Source organism: Syngnathus acus, chromosome 22 (assembly GCF_901709675.1).
Source record: "Syngnathus acus chromosome 22, fSynAcu1.2, whole genome shotgun sequence".
Lineage (NCBI taxonomy): Eukaryota > Metazoa > Chordata > Actinopteri > Syngnathiformes > Syngnathidae > Syngnathus > Syngnathus acus.
This window is the reverse complement of record NC_051106.1, coordinates 5678017-5703188: the sequence shown is the minus strand read 5'-3', so window position 1 is coordinate 5703188 and position 25172 is coordinate 5678017. Positions and strand designations below refer to the sequence as shown.

Genomic DNA, 25172 nt, shown 5'->3' with positions numbered 1-25172 from the left:
ATGTTCACTTTGTGACCTTTCTTTTGTTGCATTTGTAAAATAACAACAAAGCAGCCAAGTTGACTTTTGGATTTCTTTTTTGGGACGCTTTAACATTTTGCATATTCCTGCCATAATGTGTGTCCTGTATGAGAGTTTGTGTGTGTATGTGCGTACCTGTGTTCATGTAGTTCGTACATATGTATATTTGTAGCGCGGCCCGCTACAGGTGAAAATCACCTGTAAGATAAAGAAAGGGATGTCAGTCATTCTGCAAACAAAACATTTAGGACATGATTACACTGCATGGCCACCAAAACCAGCAGATCAATGCAAACTGCTCCATATGTCCAAAGTGCCAAAGCATTCAATGGCGCATTTTTTTTTTTCCAGAATATTTTGTGTGTATGCGTGCATGTGCGCCTGCCTGTGTCTGTGGGTGTGTGCTCGCGAGCGTGCTTGTGTCACATAATGTTATTTTCGTGTCAGAAGGAAATTTATTGAAAGATTTGTATGATTCATTACAATTCTGATTTATGTGGCAAAATAAAGAGAGGTTATTTTTAAACACCACTGCTGATACGCTGATGTTTGAAAATACGTAAATGTCTTTTTTTGCTTCAATTAATTTTAGTCAGATAGGAAGACTTCACTGATGTGGTAATTTAAAAAAGGTGAAAATTAACAAATTGTATGTGATAAGGTGACTGGTGATTGTTTATTTTACTGTACTAAATGCGCAGGTGTACTTGTTTACAAAACAAACCCATGGTAAATGGGAGTCAGCACACACTTGCCACAATTTAAAGTGCCTCTGATTAACCCCTGAAAAGTCTGGATCTAGTAGGCTTTTCCTGACCTTTTTTGTTGCTTTTTAGCAGAATCTAAATGTACATTAAACATTTTACACGGTCTTTAACGTTCAGCTTTGTTCTTAAATGAAACAAAACTCAAACTAAGGGGGGGGGGGGGGGCGCTCTGTATATTTTGATTTTACTTTTTTTTTTTAAGATTGGTTCTATGTAATGTTATTCATTCATATATTCAGTCATTTTTTTTGTTGGTTTCCATAGAATGATTTCATTTTTCTTTCAAAAGAAAAATTCATAACAATAAAGCAGCGGATGGAGCAACTAACGACGGAGCTGTCAAAATCTCAGGGTGTATGACGTCAAGAAAGGATTACTTCTGTTAAATTACACCGTTACAAATCCAACTTTGATCGTAGAAGGTATTTAAACCCTTTTGTACGCTACAATCATCGTAGGGGCGGGGTTACGCAATGTGACGTATCCTTCAATATACATATAGTCTTAAAATTATATTTATTCTTAGTTTTAAATTACAATGTGCATACTTGGATTATTTCTAATGCATTAAAAGAATATTTATATTTGGTTTGTATATTCCCTTTTTCCTCGGATCTGGACCGTGTTACCCCCCACGTCGACGTCATTGGGGGATAAAAAAAAAATAAGGGAAAAAAAATGACAAGCCTTGCAAATGTTAACGCGACATGATCAGGACATTGTCTACTTGTAATTGAAAAGTTCCAACGCTTTCGCAGAGTTTCGTTTGAGGTAGGAGCATTTTGATTCTTCTGTGTGTTCTTTCCCTTCACTTCGTTAAAATGACAAGTACTAGTTGATGTGCTAACCACCCGTAGCTAAGGCTAACAAGTTGTTAGCTTGTTAGCTACTGGAAGTTCAGATCGCTTCTGTCACTGTTGTCATCGACTCTTGTGGATTGAACATAACAGAGTAAGATCGAAGTAAGTCTTTCAGAGCACGATAGTATTACAAATATATATTTGCTTATCTTGTAAATGTATCACGTTGTGGCCATGTGACAGGTAAAAGTATTATCCAGATGTTGTGCTTTCGTTTTGTTAACCCCCACTGCTTGATATGCCAAACAAACATCAAGTCCAAAAGTGCAGATCACTGAGTTAATTTTTAAGCATGATTTTAGAATTTAATTTGTATTTTGGAATTGTTTCCCTGGTTGTTTTAAGAGCAGGAAGTAGCAGTTTTTGTTTTTGTTTTTAATAAACAAAATAATCCATCCAGTATTTTGCATTGTAAAAATAAATTAATGTACGTGGCTTCTGAGTGTCAAATGTTTTTTGGCATGTCTTGTAACGGGATCCTCAGCAGTTTTAACATCTACACGACATGTAACGAAGAGCTGACTGGTAAATTTAGAGTCTTGCCCTCAAACTGCTTGCCTTAGCATGTTCCTCATATTACACTAGGGATTATTCCATGAGATTGGTGTTTTGTTGTTTAACATACATACAAACTGGGACATATTGCAACCTTAAACAGATCCTGCAAATTGATAAGTGACATTAATGGTGCATTTACGTTGTATGTGTGTGGGCTGTAGAAAAAAAAAACAATTAACTCACAGACTAGCTATTGTTTTATTTGAGAGTAAAGCTTCATTTGAACTAAATTTAGTCCATGTATTGCATATACTGTGAAATAAATGCTTTAAATGACAGATTTTGACTTACCATTAATTAATAATAAATAATAATGAAATCATCTCTGTCATTAGTTATATTTTAAATCTGAAAGAGGAATACTTAATCATTACGTAATCTTACACAAAATAGAAAAGAACTCTTTCATCCGAAGGGAAATGGTGTGGAGCATGCTCTGAATTGAAATCTAGTGCCGCCATTGTGTGGGGAAGCCATAAGTGTCAGCCAGCCCCCCTCATCTAATATTCATCCTAGACGGGAAAAAAAAAGAGGTGGGAGGGATGCCGAGCCTGATCCAGGCAGCGTTTGTAGATTCTGTGTGTGTAGCGAGAGAGCAAGACTTACACTGTTGTTGGACAATAAACCTTGCAAGGTAAGAGAGATCCTTGTTTGATCATTTTCTGTATAATCTACCATATTTGTACGTAAACTAGATTTCAGCACTTGTTGGTTGCTTTGTGTTTTTTGTCCGAATGAGGTGACACAGATGTGATGTAGTCATCTCCTTGTTGCGCTGGGAAACCAAAGAGCAGAGAGGGCGTGTCAACTGTTGCCTTTTTTGTTAACAAAGGATTTTTTTTTCCTGCTCTCAGGATTTCTGTTTTGAGAATATAAGGTAGAAATAGGAAAAACACAAATGTCAATCTTTGGCTGCCTTGGCTCTTTTGTACTGTCTGGCCAACAATTATGTCAGGCAGTATTGACCCGAGCACGCTTCATGCTTCCTGGATTGTGTTGAAACACAGAGCTGCTTTTAGGGGAACCGTCTTCTGTGGCCGCTTACAATCATTTTGGTTGCCTGGTCGTGCCTTGATGGAAGAGACCATCTCGCACCCGATCATCAATTTTCTTTAGTGCATTCAGATTATTACTAGCTGGATATCATCCCGGCCGGCAGGGTACACCATAGACGGCTTACCAGCCCCCAACTCTGATGATGAATTATTAATGTTCATCGATCGTTTGAATCACTCTTACAATGAAGCGGCCATGTTTGATGGCTTTTCCTTTTGTTCGGTGAAATAAAAGCAGTCACGAGAGTTAATTATTGCTTCTTGTGGTCTTGTGGTCAGGTATTTACACAAGTGAAACGAGTGCTTGATGCTGAAAAACAAGGTCAAAGCTGTGACTAACCCCCCCAAAATTTCTGAACTTAAATTATGTATGCACTTTGTCTGCTCCAGTTCTTCATCATCCATCATTCCTAAAGGTTTTTATGAAGCTAATTTGTCACTCTTGAGCTTACTTTTGATGGTTTTGATTTGATTAAAAATAATTGAATGCTTTTACAACTACTTTAATGTTTTTTACCGTATTTCTTCAACTCCAAATGAACACCTTTTTTTATTCGTTCAGAAGAATTATAAGGTAGTGCCACACATAAATTACTTTTGTTAAAAGATCTGAATGTTTTGAGGGCGGATACATTTTTCATGTTTGGTTCCATTTTCTGCATGAGCAGCCAGAATTGAGTTAAATCTTCTAATCCCGATCCTATTTGCATCAATGCTATGGTGGCACTAATGACCAGCAAATATGACTAAAATCTACTTTGTAATTTGCCTTCCATGACGAAAATTCATTTTGGCTCATCTTTCCTATGTGTTATTTCCAGACTAGTTTGTCTACGTGGGACCGACCCATAAACTAATTGGCCTTCCTCGCCCGTCACAGCGCCGTCCAGGTGTTGAGCACTGAGCCATGGACACCACCACTTCCCTGAAGATGACCTCCGTGGCTGTCCAGAGTCTGTTCAACTACGTGGAGGAGGAGAACCTGGCTGCCATCAAAGCACACTTGGATAAGTTCAGAGACGTCGACAGCAGGAGTGATGTAAGTTGCAACCGCTATTATCTTTCCCCATAGAAGTTTCTGTATGGACATTGCTACTTTGCAGACCCAACCCTGGTTTGTTGGTTCAAATTTAACAAACATACTCTTGATCTCCTTGTTTTCTCCCTTCAGAATGGACAGACTCCGCTTATGGTGGCAGCTGAGCAAGGCAATCTGGAGATCGTACAGGAGCTCATCAGGAGAGGAGCTAACATTAACTTCGATGATGTTGTAAGCTTGCCACGTACACAAACTTGAAATGAATTTAAAGCGATCCGGAGAAGGTGTAAAAAGTAGTTCAGATTTAATAATAATAATAATATTTAATCAGACTCCATTCGTTCATTAATGTCAGATCTTGTAACCTGCTGTTGCATTTGTAGATTGTGCACAGCCAGACACAGCTTTGACATGGCGCTGGGTGGCGGTTCCCATGGTAACAGTTTGCGTCTTTGCACAGGACTGCTGGACGGCTCTGATGTCAGCATCCAAGGAAGGCCACATCCAGATAGTGGGAGAATTGCTGGACAACGATGCTAATATGGAACACAGAGACATGGTGAGAATATCGACATGAATAAAAGATGTCAGTAAAAGGGAAATCATTGGGAAATAATTGATGGTGAGGGGAAATTGAAACTATGAGATTGCCAAAGAAATAGTAAATAGACATTTAGTCAAGTGAAGAAATTCAATATACATATCATATTACAACTTTCAGGTTTTCATTTAATAGCTATTATTGGATTTTCTTTGGAGTGCTGGTTAAATCTGAAGATGCATTTAGCTTTGAAATGACATTACTCCTACCAGCAGTATTGTGAGTGATGGCTCTTATCCTTTACTAATCTCATTTATAGACCCCTAATGTTATTTATATGAGGCAATGATAGGATTTGCTTCTGTAATAGAGACCTACCTACTGACCTACGAGCATACAGTCGTCTCTGTGTCCAGTTGCACTAACAGGCAATCCCCGTTAAACTCTTAAAGGAAGTGACACAATCTGAGTCATGCACACTGTGCATCACGGTGGGATTATTTATAACAACAAAAGATCATGTTGGGTGCTACTGTTCCCTTGGTACAATGTGTGTCACTCACTCTCTAAATAGCACATTGTCTCGAGTCCCCAGAAAGCACTACAAAGATCATCTTTATTGTCTTGTGCAGGGATTAATTTGAAGCCATTTTTGTAGTCCGTATGTATTATTCCCTAAATTGTATCTATTTGTGTCTTTTAATTAGGGAGGTTGGACTGCTCTGATGTGGGCCGCCTATAAAGGTCGTACAGATGTGGCAGAACTGCTCCTCAGCAAGGGAGCTAACCCGAACATCACGGGTCAGGTACTAAAACTGGATACGCTCTTCTACATTCATACGTCAGGTTTTGACTATGCATTTAAGATTCAGTGGTGGTTTACATTTTTATTGATTTTTGTTTTGCACCCTATAGAATTATTTCTTAACATAATTCCTGTGTTCTTTCCGAACAGTATAGCGTCTACCCCATAATTTGGGCGGCGGGTCGAGGCCACGCTGAGATTGTCCATCTCCTGCTGCAGCACGGAGCCAAAGTCAACTGCTCGGACAAGGTAACGACCCACTACTAAGGGATAATGTGTCATTATCATTCAAATATGTCTGTCCTTTCCTTTTTCGAAAAATAATTAAATTGCACTTGTCTAACATTTCAGTAACTCTTAAATGGTTTCTCTCTTTACAGTACGGCACCACTCCACTGATCTGGGCTGCCAGGAAAGGTCATTACGACAGTGTGATGCACCTTCTGGCCAACGGGGCCGACGTGGACCAGGAAGGAGCTGTAAACAGATTATTATTATTATCATAAGAGTCAGTTTATTAAACACACAGCCAACTTGTATTTGTTTCTTTTGCAGAACTCCATGACAGCGTTGATCGTGGCAGTGAAAGGCGGCTACACCGACGTGGTCAAGGAGCTGCTGAAGAGGAACCCCAATGTCAACATGACCGACAAGGACGGCAACACAGCCCTGGCAATCGCTGCTAAGGAGGGACACACAGAAATTGTGCAGGACCTGCTGGATGCCGGCACCTATGTTAACATACCAGATAGGGTGAGACCCACTGGACATTTGTTTTTCAGACATCCACATGGAAAAACAAATGCAATCGGCCTCACACTGTTTCTTCTTTCCAGAGCGGGGAGACCATGCTGATTGGAGCAGTCAGAGGAGGTCATGTGGAAATAGTGCGAGCTCTACTGAATAAATACGCAGATATTGATGTCAGGGGCCAGGTAGGAGCTCCTCGGTGAAATCTTTGTTGATCTTTAGAAATAAGCGGGAGGCCTATTTGTGTTCGGTGTAACTCAACACTCTTTGTTTTACTTGAAGTGAATTTAAATCCACGGCTCAGAGTTTAAGAAAATATTTTACACCAATAGAGTGCATGACACATTTTGGAGATTACTGCACTACCATTATGTCAAAATGATATTTTGCAATGGTCGTCACATTTTTTGCCATCAGGAAATTATATTAAAAAAAAGGTTTATTATTATTATTTTTTTTATTTCATACTAATTGCTCTAAATTGAATCCCAATGCCTTTTTCATCAGGACGGAAAGACTGCTCTCTACTGGGCTGTGGAAAAAGGTAATGCCACCATGGTGAGGGACATCCTGCAGTGTAACCCTGACACGGAGAGCTGCACCAAGGTAGAACATTCTGCAGCTATCAAGCATGTAATGTCCTTTCCACCAAAAAGCATATTGTCCACCCTGTCGTTTTAGGAAGGAGAAACCCCACTCATCAAAGCCACAAAAATGAGGAACATTGAGATCGTTGAGCTGTTACTGGATAAAGGAGCAAAAGTGTCAGCTGTAGACAAAGTCAGGATTTTTTAACTCTTAATGATGTTTTGTCATCTTTATTTAATGTGTCCTCATTTTGACTAAACAGAAAGGCGACACACCCCTCCACATCGCCATAAGAGGGAGGAGCCGAAAGCTGGCCGAGTTGCTGCTAAGGAACCCTAAAGATGGCCGCCTACTTTACCGTCCGAACAAGGCCGGAGAGACTCCGTACAACATCGATTGCACCCACCAGAAAAGCATCCTCACGCAAATATTCGGCGCCAGTAGGACCATTTCCTCTGTTGTTCAGTTTTTATTGGAAAACCCATTAATGCTTTTTTTTATTGCGTGTCTCTTTCAGAACACCTCTCCCCAACTGAGACCGACGGGGACATGTTGGGTTACGACCTGTACAGCAGCGCTCTTGCGGACATTCTCAGCGAGCCCACCATGCAACCGCCCATCTGCGTTGGGCTGTACGCACAATGGGGCAGTGGCAAATCGTTTCTTCTGAAGAAACTCGAGGGTAGGCACAGCATCCGAAATCTCCTATTCGGCGATGGGTTGAATTAACAGGACTCCTCTATTCTCTCTATTTGTCTCAAAAGATGAAATGAAGACATTTGCCGGGCAGCAGATTGAGCCGTTGTTCCAGTTCTCCTGGCTGGTGGTCTTCCTCACCCTCCTGCTGTGTGGCTCAGTGGCTGTGATATTGGGCTTTACTGTTGATCACAAGCTGGCCATTGCCGTTTCCCTCAGTTTCCTCGCTTTGATTTACATCTTCTTTGGTAAAATGATAAGACTATTGTATTTTGTGAAAATGTGCTTTCAAATGTGTTGCCCACAAGAGGGCGCCATTACATAAACAATAAAAAGATGTTGGAGGAGAAATCAAGCAAGAAGAAAACAATCAGCTTGCCATGTTGAATGTATGTTATGTATGTATGTTAAAACAATTCAATTCAATTGAATTCTTTACTCCAGTTTTGGTGTACTTTGGAAGCCGACGTGAGAGAGAGAGCTGGAACTGGGCGTGGGTCATCAGCACTCGCCTGGCCCGCCAAATTGGCTACCTGGAGCTTCTTCTCAAACTGATGTTTGTCAATGCCCCCGAGCTGCCTGAACAAACCACCCGTGCACTGCCTGTCAGGTGACCCGGACACACAAAATGACTCCCAATGACCTTTACCTGAGTTTTTGCACAACATAAATTTTCTCTCTCGTTGGTGACAGGTTCCTGTTCACGGATTACAATCGCCTGTCCAGTGTGGGAGGGGAGACCTCTATGGCCGAGATGATTGCCACGCTCTCAGACGCGTGTGAAAGGGAGTTTGGTTTCATGGCCACTCGGCTGTTTCGAGTTTTCAAGAATGATGAGATCAAAGGTGACTTTACTGTCTTGTATTTATGACACCAGCTTCCAGCAAGTCACAGTACATTTATATTACGTTTTTTATTTTTTTTAGATTAGATTTACTATTTTCTGATTTTATTTTTATTGGTCAATATCATATAAATGAATGTTTCATCATACATTAGCGGAAATATGACAGACATCCTGTTACCATGCTTTATTAAACAGCAATAAGTAAATTAGGGCTCGACACAACTGCTGTTTACTTCCGTTTGTGCATTATTAAGTGATTAAGGAAGCTGTTAATTACAATTAGCATGTTGCAAGCTTGATTAAATCATTCTTGTTGTTCTTTCACCGCCCAGGTAAAAAGTGGAAAAAGACATGCTGCGTGCCATCCTTTGTCCTTTTTTCCTTGACACTTTGCTGCCTCATTGCCGGTTTAGCCTTGCTCGCAATATTTAAGGTAAGCTCGGTAAGAACAGTATGTCTTGCTTTTGTAGGCCTCTGACTGATGTGTGCTTTGTTTTTCAGGTGGACCCTGAGAACCTGACAGTCAATGCAGTGCTTATCGCAATGGCCAGCATTGTTGGCCTGGCCTTGCTGCTCAATTGTAAGACCTGGTGGCAGGTGGGCGACTCGGTCCTCAACTCCCAGAGAAAACGCCTGCACAGCGCTGCCAACAATCTGCACCAACTCAAGAGTGAAGGTTTTATGAAGGTAGCGTGAACAGATCCCAACTGAGACAGCTGGAATTCTTTGAGATCATAAATTAAGATGATTGAATTTGCAAGTCAAATCAAATCAGCCGCTCGTAAATGTTTTGAAAGCTTTCATCCTCGTCACGCCAGGTTCTGAAACACGAGGTGGAGCTGATGTCGAAAATGGCCAAGACCATTGACGGATTTACTCAGAACCAAACGCGAATGGCCGTCATCATCGATGGGCTGGACGCCTGTGAACAGGACAAAGTGCTGCAAATGCTGGACACGGTGTGTGGTTGTCACTTTTGTGGTTCAACAATATTTGTTCCCATGAACCTAATTTTCTGTGACTTTGAGCAGACACACAAACACTCAGCTGGTGTACAACCACCCTGTTGTTCCCAGCTGCCGCAACTTCCCTTTGAATTTAGCTTCCTGCTCCCAGCTGCTCTAATAGAATTATTCCACCTTTAGCCAAATGTTATTATTTTATGGGGTGATCCCAAAGTAGATTGAAACCTCCTGTGTGCTAATCCAATCTTCTCAATTCTCTCTGAAGTTCACATGACAGCTGCTACTAAAACGCTAGTTCGACCTCCTGTGTGGAGTTTACGTGGCTCAATGGTCAAAGGTTAACAAATTGTGTTAAAGTTGAATAAGAATTGAGATTATAGTCTGGAAAGTAGTCCCAGTCAGCTTCATATGGTCATTTTTATTTCTCTTGCTTCTCCTGCTAGGTGCGAGTTCTCTTCTCCAAAGGGCCCTTCATTTCGATCTTCGCCAGCGACCCGCATATCATCATTAAAGCCATCAATCAAAACCTCAACAGCGTGCTGAGAGACTCCAACATCAACGGCCATGACTACATGAGGAACATTGTCCACTTGCCAGTGTTCCTCAACAGCAGAGGTCTCAGCACTGCCAGGAAGCTCTGCATGGCGGCGCCCTCCAATGGCGACAGCTTCGCTACAGAAGGTATAGCAAAATCCACCGGAGGACTTTAAGGCGCAAAGTAATATTTTACCTCCTCCAGGATGGACTGAAGACGTTGACAAGAAGATGTCTCAGAGTAGCCTGGCTCCGGACCAGGCGAAGTTTGGCAGCAAGAACGCTCTTAACCGCAGGGTAAATCTTGTTTTAATGATGTCGAGTAAAATCCTTGAAGTGGAACGTCTTCGATTTCAGCATTTTGATTGACCTTGAATTTGCACAAATTTAGAATTCATTCTCGCCATTATATACAAATCGAAGGCAGTGATAAATAAATCATTTATCCCGCAATTGTGATAGGATTCACATTCTGCCCGTACTGGAAAATGTTTCCTCCAGACTCCGTGCCCTAGAAACCCTCGCTGCTTTCTCATTTCCGTCCCCCTCCTGAAGAGGATGCTTAGTGCAGGCGTGGCTTTGGCAAGCAGCGTGGAGGCCAGTGGACAGGAGGAGACCCGCTGATATGTAAAGCGAGAGGAAAGAGAAAGTGGGGTGTGCAGCCAAGACTCCCGGTGTAATTGATGTAATGGCTCTTTATCCTTCCTGCTGCGTCGCCACCGTCTAATGACAAGGCCGAGCAGCAGTAGGTCCCCGCGACAAAACACTGGCACCGGCTCTGCTGGCAGGAGGCTAAGCGACTCTGCTGCTGTCACTGATGCTTTCCTGCCCCTTGCGAGACCTTATCACCAACCGTACACTTGCTCCCCGCCTCCCTCACTTGTTTGCTAAACATTTTTTTTCCTACCTCTGGCACCCTCAAATTCACGAGCCCTTTAATTCTGGAGTCGTTCCGCTTTTCAGTTTCTTGGCAGGAGGGCGAAATGACAGAATGACTCATTTTCCATGACTTTTTATTTTGATGTAAGTTGAACGCAAGTAAATATTTCCCCTTTGTGACAGTTTGGAGCTAACTACATGAGCAGCTATTTGTTAAATGCTAAAAGCGGATGTACAAGTTGAAAACTTGAAAAGTCTATCTTTAACTTGGACCGTTTGGGCACAGACTGAGTGGTAGCCATATGTTTCATCTCTGAGAAAGAGGTCACAAAAGTGGTATTACGACTTCAAAGTCGACCAAAAGCTTCATCTTGGCTCATGACCATGACAGCTGTCTGATACCATCACAGATGTTCCCCGGTAGATCTGTGTCAATAGCTTGTCTGTGTGTCATGTTCTGCTTGGGACAGTGGCTCTTTGATTTGTTTTTCTCTTTGCAGTCACAGAGAGTTTTTCTCTTTAACAGATTATATGACAGGAAAAGCTTCTGGATGAGAATGTGGCTTAAAAGATAGCTTGCAGAGGAATTCCCGTTCATTGTTTCTTTAGTTGTTTTTTTGTTTTCAAGATAATCTCAACAGACTGCCTTGAATAAAGAGAATATTTTTTTTCCAGATGATATAATAAGAGACATGTATGTTTATTTCCGGCTTTAGTGTTTTTTTAAATGACTTGGCCTGAGCTCACATGGTGACCCTGAAGGCTGTCTTTGGGATCTCGTGATGCAGTTTGTGTCGATTTGTCCTCAGGGAGTAGTCTGTCAATTTACGACTTCCAGGAAATTATTTTAGCTCCATTTAATCTGATATACATGATTAGTTCTATTCATGGTTTTTACTATTTAAAATCACCATTCATTCTCCATCCTTTACCATTAAGACTTTTGTTACCAAAGCATGGAAAATATTAAGTTGTTTGTAATTAAGTAATTGTTGGAACGATGCCTTTCTTTCAAGGACACGTATCGGCGACGCCAGATGCAGAGGACCATCACTAGGCAGATGTCCTTTGACTTGACAAAGCTGCTGGTGACCGAAGACTGGTTCAGTGACATCAGCCCCCAGACCATGAGGAGGCTGCTCAATATTGTTTCTATCACTGGTAAACCTACACATGGAAAATTTTGTGGATTTTACAGTATGGTCACCAGCGATGTCTGCCTGTTGACAGGTCGTTTGTTGCGAGCTAATCAGATAATCTTCAATTGGGATCGTCTGGCGTCGTGGATCAATTTGACTGAGGAGTGGCCTTACAGGACATCATGGATCATCCTGTTTTTAGAAGAAAGTGATGGCGTGTCTGATCAGGTCGCTCTCAAGACGATCTATGAGCGGTAAGAACACAAAAGGTCAAAACACCCCCCTCAAAAAAAAAAAAAAAATCATATAAATATTTGTCATACACAGTAAATCATTTATAAAAAATATTTTTCCAGTGAGGAGAGCACAGAGATTTGCGTCATTTTAAAAGGTCACAATTGCTTTAAAGTGCACATCGAACTGGCATCATATCATAATTTGACGCTTGGTAATTGAGACTGTTCCTGAAGAAACATCACAGTACCGTGACTGTAGTTCTTAATGCTCCATCTTAGCAACTAACTTGCTTGGTAATCACTGTAACAATTATCCCAATCCTCACTCCTCAGGGTATTATATGAATTAAAGGTATTTATTTATTTTCCCGACAATCATAAACTTGACCAGCAGGTGGCAGTAGATGATTTTCATTTCCAACAGCCTTCAAATGGTAATTAGTGCCACAGCACTGGCGCTTTCATTTAGTATTTTTTTTTCCCCATTATGCATGCATCAAATTACGACTCTATTAAAGTAAGCAAGCTAGATTAATGACTTGACATGGTTTCCTTTGAAGCGGTCAAAGTAGTTTCCGATGTCTTTGTCGGCGGCGTTGTGTGCTCGCCACAGCGATGACATGCCATCTTTGTGCATGTGCGGCCGCAGATGCTCTCGGGCAAAGGGCCGTCGTGGGCTGAGTCGCTGGGGTTTGGGCGCTGTTGTGCATCAGTCGCTGGCCTTTAAAGGTTGCACTCTGTCACAATACACTAGCGCATACAACTCCCGCGGCAGGGAAGTGTCACACACACTTATCGTCAGCCGGTCAGCCAGCTCGATTCAACAGACAGCATTTTTGCTTTTTCACAGTCATAACGAGTGGATTAGGATTGATGAAATCTGATCATTTTGGAATACGATGGGATATGTCTTGTCACTGCAGTGTTACAGAAAGTAACCACGACATGCTTGCGAGGAAAAAGAACGTCCAACAAAAAGCTGCCATTTAGCTAAGCGTGGGTGTGAGCGCACATTTGCTCATTAGGCTTAATGTAACCATCTTCCTGTTCCTGACCAGCAGCGCTGTCTGTCTTCATCTTCCTCCTCACTGGGTGTCTTTCCAAATGGCCGCTCTGTCTCGCTGTGGCCGTCGGACAAATGACGTTAATGATGATGACATCTTAAACAGGCCTCGCCTTGGGGCCTTTATCTTGTGCACAAATCTACCATTGATAAGACTCAGGTCTTTGCTTTGTGCGAGAAATCTCCAAAACCCCTGCGACATTTTGAAACAATTCACCAGCAGAGACGGAAAAGTAATAATGACCGGCCTCATTAAGAGTTAGATTATTTATTTGCGAGCTGGCAGAAAGCAGAAGTAATTAGTCATACATACGGAAAATTTTAACTGTACATTATCATCCATGTGCAGTATAATGAACTGTACTAAATTATATTTTTGCATTTTCAGCTGTAAGCTTTTAAAGTGGCTTGTTGTGAACACAATAACAAGTCTTAATAGTGACATTGCATTCTAAAAAATTCTTTTTTGCGTATGCACATTTGACTTTTTACCCGAGCGAATCCTTACCCAGCATTACCGCACATCCCCTGAGCGTTAATAAGTGAATATATTAATGGTGAAGTGAATGTGGGGGTGAGTCAGCCCTTATAGGTCAGCTGTCGTCCTACATCTCAGTCACAAAGCGAGCCGGCTCTTCCTCTCTTCTCCGTTATAAGCTTCTGAGCATAACATTGGCGTTTTGTAAACCGTAGAATGGAGGAATTATGGTTAATAATTCTCAAGTTATTTTAGAATGCTGCTTTAGAGATAGGTGGGGGGGGGGGGGGGGATAAAAAGAGCTGTGGGGTTTAATCCTTGTCAGGTGAGCTACGTGAGCCCATGCATGACTAAGTTGTAGGCAAATATTTTAAACACACATTGACTCTTTGTCATTTCCCATCATTCCCATCAGGCTGAATGGATAAATATCAATAAACGAACCTGGTGAACTTTTTAGAAAAAGCAAAAAAAATGTGAGGGAAGGAATTACAGTACAGCCTCCAAAGTAGTAGACCACAAAACCATGTACAGAAGCTGTGAAATGTCTTTTAAGGACACGAGGAGAAATGTTGAGCGCTAATACCGTAGCGGGCGCCGGGCGTCAACCAGTAGAGCTTCTAATCTGATGGAGAATGCGCAATCGGTTTATAACCTCAGCGATTTACCATTAATGGTCGAGTGAGGAGGGGGGGGGGGGGGGTTTAACCAAACTGATGCAAGGTAACATCAGCCGCAAATTATATATCAGCAAATATGTCTTTGAGGTTTTCATTTAAAGCGACCGTGATTAAAAAAGTTTGCGTGACAAGTTCTGTGAGGGGAAATAAACAAATTAAAGTCTGAGCTGTGTTCCAACGTTGCGGTCCGCCCGGCACACCGCCGTTGATGATTCAACATGAAATGAAGCAAATCGTGTTTTTGGACCGGCTTATTAGCATTCCTGTTTGTACTGCTGTTTTGTCTGTTCACACACTAATTGAATTTGAGCTCGCAGGCTCGTGACTATCATATTCAGTGCTCTTGCATGTCTTCATCCTTTGCGTGCTCTCCGGGGGTCCGTTTTTCTCCAGGTTTAGCTGCCATTAGAGCCTTAATGACAACAAGCTAACTAGCGTCTCTCCTGCTTCATGGTGATTGCCCAAATGTGGCCTACCACTTCTAAATACCATTAATACGCCTTTCCTGTTGATTTCCTTGATGTAGTTTCGAGTCATTACATTACATTTAGCCATTTAGTCCTTATGTAAATTAACTTCTGGATTTTCCTCAAGACTCACGAGTCACGACGATTATGCTTTAATTGATTGCATTGCTTCTGTGAAACAGAGCAATGCTGTTCCTGAATTATCTTTCCATTGTTTCGGAGATACCAAAATAAAACCAGCATTTGGAATTATTTACTGCTATTTTCACTCCCCCTAATTAATATTGATATACTTTTTTTCATACTAATAATATGTTGACGTTACTGACATCACCTTTCTTACCAAAGCCCGCTTTTTAAAAAAGAATTTAGTCTTAATTGGAGTACCGTATTTTCCGGACTATAAGGCGCACCTAAAAACCTAAAATGTTCTCAAAAGCCGACAGTGCATCTTATAGTCCGGTGCGCCTTATATATGGACCAAATTCCTAAATTTAAACTGGCCCGAAGCATTGTGTCATGAAATCAATCATAAGTGGCCCGCTGAAGACTATGAATCATGAATCAAAAAGACTATGGATCATTATTTTGTGATTATAAAGTAATTTGTTGCGTCTGAATTTGAAATGAAAAAGATAAAATGGAGAATGATTTGATTTGGATTAAAAATCTGACATGATCCATTAATGGGCCGCCTTATAGTCCGGAAAATACGGTAAATGTAATTTGCAGACTACAAAAGACACCTGATTAAAAGGCGTGACAGCTAAATTCAGCCCGAAAAACACATTTAGAAAATTAATGAAGAGAACACGACACAAGAGATTAGTAATTTAGCTGCACCATTAAAAACTGACAAACATGTAATTTTAAAATCAGGCCCATTAGATAGTAGCGTGGTCATGGAGCACACCGTCTGTCTCTTTTCCATCCCACATGAGATGATAGCCTGCCAACAACTGTCAATCAAACCCGACCGACACTGGTCATGCCCTTGGAGCTGACTAAGCCAAAAACGTCCGAGTCGACTGTCCTTAAGGATCCTTCTTTTTTACTACACTAAATACATAGGATTTTTTTTATCCGATATTGAGCAAGTGATATTTCCTTTGCTTGTTGTTGCGAAATTGGCTAGACAAGATGACTCCAAAAGCCAAGAAGCAATTGAGACGCTTTTGCAAACACAGGGGACAAAACTGCGACAGACCGCCATGCAAATTAAACGGAAGGGCATGGTCACCCCCTGTACCTCCCCGCACACGCTCAGACTTGATTACAATCTGTACACTCAAATGTTTAATTGTCACTTTTGAAAAACTTTTCCGTGTTTCAATGAGGGCCGGTTCTGTTCAGTCCCCACAGCGGGTTTATTCTTGGACGCTCAAATCCTGTTTTCAGCTGTAAAAGGTGCCATTGGTCCGCTGAGCAGGTTCCTACTCAGCTCTGACATCTGGTGCCCTGTGTGTGCCAGGATGCCCCCGCTGCACATAGAAGTAGGTTTCTGGCGCCGCACCTGAATCTTCCGATCATTACGCTAACCCACATACACACAACTTAATGCATGCCGAGCACTTGACCACATGTCCGCACCAGAGTTGTTGTAAAACTGCAAACACGCGAACGATCTTTGCCAATACAGTTGAACATATGTCCTCATCAAGTCACACCTAAAACCCGGCGCTTGCCGTTGCCGCCGCACAGACGCACTCGCTCTCTCACCACCACGAGAGCATATGTCACCCTCAATTCCTCCGAGAATCCGTGTAATTAATCAGACCCTGAGACGCCGGCTGCGTTCAACAAACAAGCACATTCACACGGCGCAGGAAGCGGAACTCTGCAAACAAAACTGCTGTCAGGTAAGGTTAAGGACAAGAGCTGAGAGCTCGGATTAAACAGGCGTTGCAGGCTAAATTATTAAAGATGGCGCTGGTAGTCGTCGCTATCTGCTGTTAAGGCCCTGATTTACTCAAATCCAAAATTCAAACACACATTATGACAACAAGTCACATGGTAAAGATTGAAGTTAATTCTGAGCAAAGGTTGAGAAAGCATTCAAGCTGAAAAAAAGAACAGATAAGGGTCGCACCATTTTCCCTCCACTGTTAAATATCTCAAATCGTATTAAAGGATTTCACATAAAGGGAATCACCCACCCACAAGAGCGCTGGAGCGGCACTTTTATCCCAGCACATAATTGCAACCAAATTACAATAATTAAAGTAACCCTAAATGCTGAGTGTCATCTTAATGTTTCAGCACTTCCGATGGGAGTGTCGCTAATTAAGACTGAATTGCCTGTCTACATATTTGTTCTCAATGTGATTACAAACAAAAAAAAGTTCTCAAGTGCTCCTCTCTAGTAGAAAAAGTGAGACAATCAATATACCAATTGATATCAAATCAGACTTCATAGAGGATGTGCAATTTAGAATCTGGTCAAGATTTTCTTAAAAGAAATTGGCCAAAACCTCGGAGTCTGAACTATCAAATTGCTAATGTATAATTTATTGCTAAACAGGACATCTACTGTGCGAGAAGTGCAGGTATCGTGCAAAATTTTCTAAGTCGCTTTGTGTGTACTGTATGTGCAAATGGAAAGAACGTCAGGCAGCATTCTTTGCTCCGAAATCCTTAAAGCCCCTTTCGGGTTGTAAGCTGAGGTTGATGGATTAGTTTAATTGGTCTGAAACAGGAGAAATGCTTTGTTCCATTTCAGTTCAAAGTCAAGAAAAAAAAGAATCATTCCAAATAAACACTCTGAATATTTTTGATAGCCCTCTCCTGTGCTTTCACTCCTAAAAGAGTCATATTAACATTTAAATGTTGCACTGAGATGCAGTCGGCAGTATTAGCAATGATCTCTCCTTCTCTTCTTTGTGCTAGAACCGCTGGAAGGTGGGAGGGATGAATATAAATAGCATCACGGGGTTGCGAGAGGGTCAGCGCTGACCTTTAAGTAGATGGCAAGATTTGTCACTCTACCGCAAGCTCACGTGATCTACACTGTTAATTATTATTATTTTTGGATGACTTGGAAACACTATCGAACAATTCCAATTTTTATTTTCGTCCCGATATATCTGACCTGGCGTATTTGCCTTTCGTGCCCTCGTCATTTTATATCTGCTTTAAAAGCAGCTTTTGAACCTTGGCGTCAATCCACTAGTGAGGATTTATCAATCAGATTTGTCTGCTTTGGCGATGGATGGACGCCATTTAATAGTCATGATAGATTCGATAGGTTTGTAAGAAGTGAAACGTTTTTCCACGCATTTGTTTAGCGACATAATTGTCCGTTCTTGGCTAGCTGTGTTCAATACTTATTTGTTTATCGACATTGTCCCATCCTTATCTGTACTACAAGGCTCCCTCATTGACCTGAGGATTATCATTTTAGCTTGAGCTTAACTTTTTTTTTTGCAATAATGCTTCACTTTTGGGATTTTTAGTGCATAAACAGACTTTGTAACTGCACTTCTTAGCTATCAACTGGTCTGTTCTATCTATCAAACAACCACATGCAGCCTTGTGAACTCTACAGTGAAATTAGTGCCCTCCGAATTGTGCATAAATCACGAAGCTGAGGTTTTGTGTTTTTGCTGTTTCTCAAGAAATTAAACTCTTGTAACTATGTGCGGAGTTGTTTTTTTTTGGGAGGGTGGTCTGGAAAAAGCGTCTCTGTTTCAGGGCTACACATGAGTTTAATCACTGATTGGGAGAACCACGGCGTCCCGAGTCTTCCTCACCGAGAGGCCGCCCGCTTTATCAGCCTGTTGTGTTTCCCATTAGTGTTTGTGGCTTATGTGGGGATGCACAGGTCCAGCTCAGTGGAAGAGCGCTTCATTCAGTCTGACGAAACCGAACGTATATTCAAACCAGACACGGCCGCAAGTCAGGGAAAGCAACGTGTCCGCATTACTCGAAGCATTTGATTCAAATCAAGAAAATTTGCCGGATTTATGGGAGACAAATAACGCGGCACCGTCTAAAGTGAAAACATATTTATGCTCTCCCGTCATCGTCTGACGTTGTGGTAGCTGGAGATATGGAATATTATTCTTTGCCAGCCAGCTTGCCCGTAGGTCTGTTGTTTTCCTAGATGTGGCCTCGCTTGCCTTATCCAGACAAGGTGCCAGGGGCTGCAACAATGCCCGGCAGAGGAATGCGACGGCCCCGTGCCTGGTTAACTTCTTCACCCACGCGCTGTTGCATTGGTCGTTGAGCTTCTGACATGGGCGCTCTTGAGCTCCTCAAGCACAATGCGCATTGTCTGTTCTGTCGGCATCCCTCTCAGTCTTTGGACCCCTTTATGGAAATGTTTGGCTGCGGGACCACCTCTTTGTGTGCGCATGTTGTCTGTTAGCACAGAGGGCAGCTGTAAAGCAAAGTCAAGTGGCACATTCATGCTTCCAGCTTCCAAAGAGCATGGAAGGGATGAATTCTGCTCATTCCCGGCAGCGTGTGGGAGGCTGAGAGCAGAAGAAAGGCTGTACTCCACTCAGCTTTTGGACTTATTAGCATTTGGATAAGCTCTGAAAGCTCCCAGTGGCCGAGCCACACAGAGAGCGGTCGGACCTGAGAGCCTGTACTGCCTCGGTCATAAGCCGGGGTCCCCGTCAATGAGCCCTATTGTGTCGCCATGACTTCTGGGATGCTTCATGGCTTCCATCTCACTTGTCAGCTTAAAAGTATCAAACCCCCGTTTCGTCGGCGCTCCAACTTGTCGTTTGGCAAATCGATCGTTGATAAGAACGCCTTTGTTGCTTCATCCGTTGGCTGCGAGGATGACTCACCGAAGTGAGTTGTGTTCATTGCTTGATGCCAAGGTTAACGACTCAGCGTTCGTTATCAGCAAAGGACGCCATTTGATGTGGTTAAACCCCATTGTCATTTTTACTGGGTATTGCTCACCCTTTCACACCATTCCAGCACTTCCCCTGCTTTTGGCTCTGTATCCTTTCTCTTGATCAAACGCCTACTGATTGGCTCGCTCTCTTCTGTCGCAATGAACTGCCATGAGTGTTCAGCTGGGACTGTCAGAACCGAACTTCCGACTTTTTTTCTCCCCTTTCCATCTAACGTGCCTTTTCTTGGGCATTCCTCACCCTCTTCTTATCTTTGGAACAAATGTCATCTGGCATTTCTCCGTTTCCAAGGAGAAGACGATCTTTCACTGTAAAAATATGAACCGTGGTAGCTAATATCCCACTAATAAACAGCTTGATTGTCTGTGGCCGCACTATGAAGAGAGAGAGTGAGTCGCTGGCTCCTGTTGGTCTGCGTCTGCGTACCGCTAATAAACATCACTAAGCCCGCTGGAAATGTGGGAAAACAGACTTCTCTCAGTCTGTACACGGGTTAGCACAGTTCATGGGAAGAAGAAGCAAATACACAATGTACATGAGCTCATGCCTTGTATTATCATTTCCCGTCCTTGCAGTCCAGTTGTCTGCTTTTGATAGCAAATCACAAATTGTACCGTTTTTCTCCAGGTGAGCAAGGTTCCATCTATTTGCCAACATGCTGCTTAGTTGACCTTTTGGGTCCGGCACGTTTTAATGGGAGATACACTGAAGAGGCTTTGTCCTCTAGAGCCCAGCTGTATGTCCTCAAGTGTTCACAGCACTTATATCTGTGTTTTATGGCTAATTAACAAGGCATGTCTTTAAGTGGGCCAACAAAGTTTTGATTGTTTGCCATGACAACACATTGCTTCACTGTCTGTTTTACTCTTAAGAATGTTCCTAACTTGGACATTCTCCTCCACTTGCACATCTTGCCAGACTTGCACATTTGGTTGGAGACGTCCTGCATCCACAAGGTCACAGGTTTGTGCCCTGCAACAGCAGATGAGTCCATCACCAGCCATCTGTGCTGTCAAAATGTCCTTGAACAGAAAGGTGGACCCCTACCTGCCCGTTTGCCCATAAACTGGCTGGATTTTAAAACCAATGAAAAGTCAAAAGCGGCTATGAATGAACTTTTGTGCCGTCCACCCATCACTCAACTATGAAACGTTTACCGCTTTGGAATTCCTCCAGGCTGATGGAGCTGTTTCCACCAGTGCGTTAACTGGATTATCATAGCTGCGAGTTTGATTATTCGCTAACAATGTGTTGTGTTGAGCCCTCGCCAGATGCTGACCTCCCCCTGACTTTGCGAGAGTGCTGCCTCGATGGTAGCCATCGTTGAATAAAGTCACGCATAGGCCGGCCTGTGTTCATTGGCAGATGAGACTCTGGGCAAAAAAAAAAAAAAAGTTCCAAACAGAAGAAAAAAAACTGATAAACTGCTGGCTGTTCCACGTGAGCTTGTTTTTGGAGGTCCAAAGCATTACTATAGAGCTTGATTACCATCCGTGGCCACCCTGTAGCTCCGCCCCTGAACATACCAGTATGTGCAAGGATGGAATTGTATGCGCTGAGTCCACATGTGAGATGGAAACAACGATTAAGAAAATGCCTGTTCCCTTCTTCAGTCTCCACGTGGATCTGATAAGAGCGTCACATTGTGTTGATGAACGGCTCTTGTCACAAGTCATTCTGAGATTCATATTTCCAGGTCTGGATGACCCAATTAACGAGTACTGATTTATTGGTCAGTGTTGCGCTCCAAAATGATTAAAATGTAAAATTCACTTCATATTTTCAGATGTTGTTTTCGCTTGTCAACATTCCTTTCAAGACATGTCACATGAATTCCTTTCATATGACCTTCTCAACAAAAATCTTGGCCCGTCTTATAAACAAGAACTGAACTGCGACACAGTAATGTAACCACCCTAGAACATAATGTTTACGACGAGCTTGAGATAACAAACATCATGTTAACTGTAGCGCTACACCATGACACGCTTCCGTCTGCTGCTTGCTAAATTGCCCCGATTGTCATCTTCTCAGGTTTCCTCCTCTGCTCACAGAAGATAACGTGCCTGACTCTATCTGTCCTTGAACATCCACCTCCTTATTCTATCTTGTCTTTTCTAAATCTGGTTATCTCGCCCCTCTGATGAGGGCTCTGATGATGACCGTTACATACCGTATCTCTTCCATCTTGCTATTTCCTCTTACTTTCCCACCAGACAACGTTCTGCCTCTTACACTGTATATTCAGTATTGAGACATTCTGCATCTCTTAATTCTTCACACTGTTCAACTTTACAAAGTTTCCAGCATGGTGGCCGTTGTATTTTTCTTTATTTCAGCCCGAGTTAAACAATGCCCATATTGAATAATATGAAAACCTGTACAGTCCTTAAATGTATCGTGTCGTTTTTAAATCTCTGCACTTTTTTTTCCTCTGAAGGCTGTCCAAGAATATTCCCACCACCAAGGATGTGGAACCGCTGCTGGAGATCGACGGCGACATCCGCAGCTTTGAGGTGTTCCTCTCCTCCCGAACTCCAGTCCTCACCGCTAGAGATGTGGAAATGTTCCTTCCCTGCACCGTAAACTTGGACCCCAAACTTCGAGAGATCATAGCAGGTATGAACACTGCCGTTTCCACTCTTATTCCTAATTTAAAATGTGTAAAAAAAAAAAAATATATTATTCGAAATAATTCGTAATCTACTAAATTACTATTAGCAACTGGCGTGTAATTTTTTCATCAATTTTGTCAACATTGCAACAACAACAACCCTTAACACGCAGTGCTCACAAATACTTCTTTTCACCAAATTCGAGCATTCACGCGGCACAAACACAATTAAAACTATTAAGATAGGAGCCAGAGTGGCGCCGCACTTTTCATGGCATGCGTCACTGTACGTTCAGCCCATTTGAGAGTGTCAATGACGCCTAGTGTGAAGTTGCTGCATCATCGTGTGAGGAGACCACAGGAAAACACACACAGTCTGTCCTAATGAGGCAATGCTGAGTCATGCATTGGACCAAATTAAAGGAACTCCTAAAAATAGCCAGTCCAAGCAGGTTTTCACCTCTATACATTTCCCTATGCAGAGGAAGGTCATCTCATCTAGTTCCCTCCTCTCAATGTGTGTGCAGCCGTTATTTGGGGCCCGGTGGTCAACCAGTGGGCAGCACTGTCACTGATACCCGCCCATGGGCCTGACTCACATCATAAGGCCCCCATTGTGTTCGCAGACTGCTTTGGGTCTCACTCAGTGTGTCATTCAGCCACCACTTGTATAACCAGGAGACATTCTGGTGCCTTCTGTTTCTGGCTTCAACTTTCTTGCCAGCGACACAGAGCCACTCTGTTTCTGTCGCTGGCCTTGTTTAACTTCACTTTAGGGAGGTTCCCCCCGCCATTTCTCATACTCGGCGCCTACTCGGATTGATTGCGGAATACAATTACGGCACAGTTCAGTTGTGCCGATGAGTTCCCATGGTCTTGTGTTGTGTATTTGCGTGCATATCGAAAAAACAGAATGTCAACAAGGCTGCTTCCTTGAGAGCAAAATTGTAAATATCAAAGTCTGAATGAAATTCTCTGTTGAAGGTTGTTGTTCTCTTTTTATTCCAAACATTCCCCCCCTAAATTGGTTTCCTCTATTCATTTACTCGGAACAGATGACGAAATAAAGCAAAATTATTGATGTGTGGGTAGCATCTGAAGACCCTTTATAGTCATCGCCAGAGATATGATCATGGGCGTCACACACAAACAATTCCCTCTCTCTTCCCCCGTGATTCTCTTCTTTCTTTAGATGTGCGTGCAGCCAGGGAGCAGATGCACGTGGGAGGGGTTACGTATCCCACAATACCTTTGCAGGAGGCGGTGGTGCCCCGTCCACAGCCGGGATACGGCCAGCACACGGCAGCCTGTTCCCCGGCTGGCTCCTTTGCCGGTTCCTTGCCGCCTCAGCCTCACAGTGCCTACTTCAGTGGGATGACTGGTCCTCAGCATCCTTTCTACAACCGGGTAAGACAAGTTGGCTGCCAATCGGGTCTGTCAATAATCTAATGTTGAGGTGATGTACAGTCCCCCACAACCACTCCCAACACATGCCTAGATTTTGCTTCATACCTCATTTTCCATCCATCTCGACAGTCCTTATTTTTATTTCTTTATTTTTATTTATTTCTTTCTTTTTGGGCACCCAACATGAGAATGACCAAGTTGTTTTGTTTTCTTTATAGCAGGAATGGGCAATTGATAAAATGGGTTTATCAGGATTTTCTTAGTAAAATATTTTGCATATAAGTTGCCCATTCCTGCTCTGTAGCCTTATTTATTTTGATCCCACCTATGATTTTCATCTGACCTCCTCTCCTCCTGCCTCCTTAGCCTTATTTCCCCCAACATGTGTATCACCTGCCAAGGCATTACCCCCATCATGCCCCCTCATCCTTGCACCCTTCCATTAAGCATCCTGCTCACCCCAAGGACATCACCGGTGGACTTGTAAGTACGGACTCGAAAATCAGATGTATTATTTTCTTGATGTCAATCATGTCAGTTGGTTTGTGAGAAGATGAATCAATTGCTGTCACACACACACACATCCCAAAAAACACATTTGTGAATATTTACTGTAGCTCTTTTTGTGTGTGTCTTTCACCTGCTCACTCCTCCATCCTATCCCCTTAATTCTCCTTCTCGGTGTATTCCCCTCTCGATAAAACAAGTCCTCGACGGTTACATCGAGACAAAACGGCCATCAAGTTTTTTTTGTATTCTGTGTCCACGTCAGGACGTTATAGCAGAAGATGCGAGAGAAGGCCTCCACACCTGTCCCTCTGACCCCGCCATGGTAACCAAATAAACCAGCAAGCAGACCCGCTCTGACGGTTTTTGCAAACCCGTAGCTTGTTATTACTACTAATTTGCTCGCTGATGAACTTGCAAAACCTCAAGCATGCTGAACATTGCATGCCTTGTTAGTCTCTGAAACATGCTCTTTGGGCGCATGTGTAGTATAAGTTATTGGACTCCTCGTCGCCGTACACCGATCGTCTGTGACTTGAGACCTTTAACACAGAGGAAGCATTCTGCTCAACGTGTCATAAGGAGGACGCATGAGACACTCCGACGTCCATTCAAAGAGAGCAGCTTCTGTTGGAACAAACGAGCGATGACACTTCTCGCCCGCTCGGCAAAGCCACTTATCAGGCTGCCGCCAGCAAGCGTTTAAAGGAGCGACACTATATGAAAGATTTGAATATGGAGCACTGAGAATGTTCCTTCTCTGTCTATCTTTCCCATTCCACCTCCATCTGCCTCTTGCTCTTTTGTC

General features: G+C 42.6%; 1 protein-coding gene across 11 annotated transcripts in view; it reads left to right on the top strand.

Moving 5' to 3' along the window:
• The first annotated feature begins 1427 nt into the window (after positions 1-1427).
• Positions 1428-25172, top strand: part of kidins220a (kinase D-interacting substrate 220a) — a 29893-nt gene continuing 6148 nt past the window's right edge. For 2 of the 11 annotated variants that reach the window (XM_037242102.1, XM_037242109.1), the window contains exons 1-27: positions 1428-1559; positions 4083-4300; positions 4433-4531; positions 4761-4859; positions 5549-5647; positions 5797-5895; positions 6027-6125; positions 6202-6399; positions 6483-6581; positions 6904-7002; positions 7078-7176; positions 7247-7424; positions 7502-7666; positions 7749-7928; positions 8125-8290; positions 8374-8525; positions 8860-8960; positions 9029-9214; positions 9346-9486; positions 9936-10173; positions 10232-10323; positions 11922-12066; positions 12136-12298; positions 22277-22455; positions 23643-23857; positions 24224-24340; positions 24630-24689. In XM_037242102.1, the coding sequence (XP_037097997.1) occupies positions 4169-4300; positions 4433-4531; positions 4761-4859; positions 5549-5647; positions 5797-5895; positions 6027-6125; positions 6202-6399; positions 6483-6581; positions 6904-7002; positions 7078-7176; positions 7247-7424; positions 7502-7666; positions 7749-7928; positions 8125-8290; positions 8374-8525; positions 8860-8960; positions 9029-9214; positions 9346-9486; positions 9936-10173; positions 10232-10323; positions 11922-12066; positions 12136-12298; positions 22277-22455; positions 23643-23857; positions 24224-24340; positions 24630-24689 (3600 nt within the window). In that variant the 5' untranslated portion in view covers positions 1428-1559; positions 4083-4168. Of the gene's footprint in view, positions 1560-1662; positions 1751-2746; positions 2841-4082; positions 4301-4432; positions 4532-4760; positions 4860-5548; positions 5648-5796; positions 5896-6026; positions 6126-6201; positions 6400-6482; positions 6582-6903; positions 7003-7077; positions 7177-7246; positions 7425-7501; positions 7667-7748; positions 7929-8124; positions 8291-8373; positions 8526-8859; positions 8961-9028; positions 9215-9345; positions 9487-9935; positions 10174-10231; positions 10324-11921; positions 12067-12135; positions 12299-22276; positions 22456-23642; positions 23858-24223; positions 24341-24629; positions 24690-25172 lie in introns of those variants that run through there. The other 9 variants (XM_037242111.1, XM_037242110.1, XM_037242113.1 and 6 more) reach the window with 7 other exon arrangements.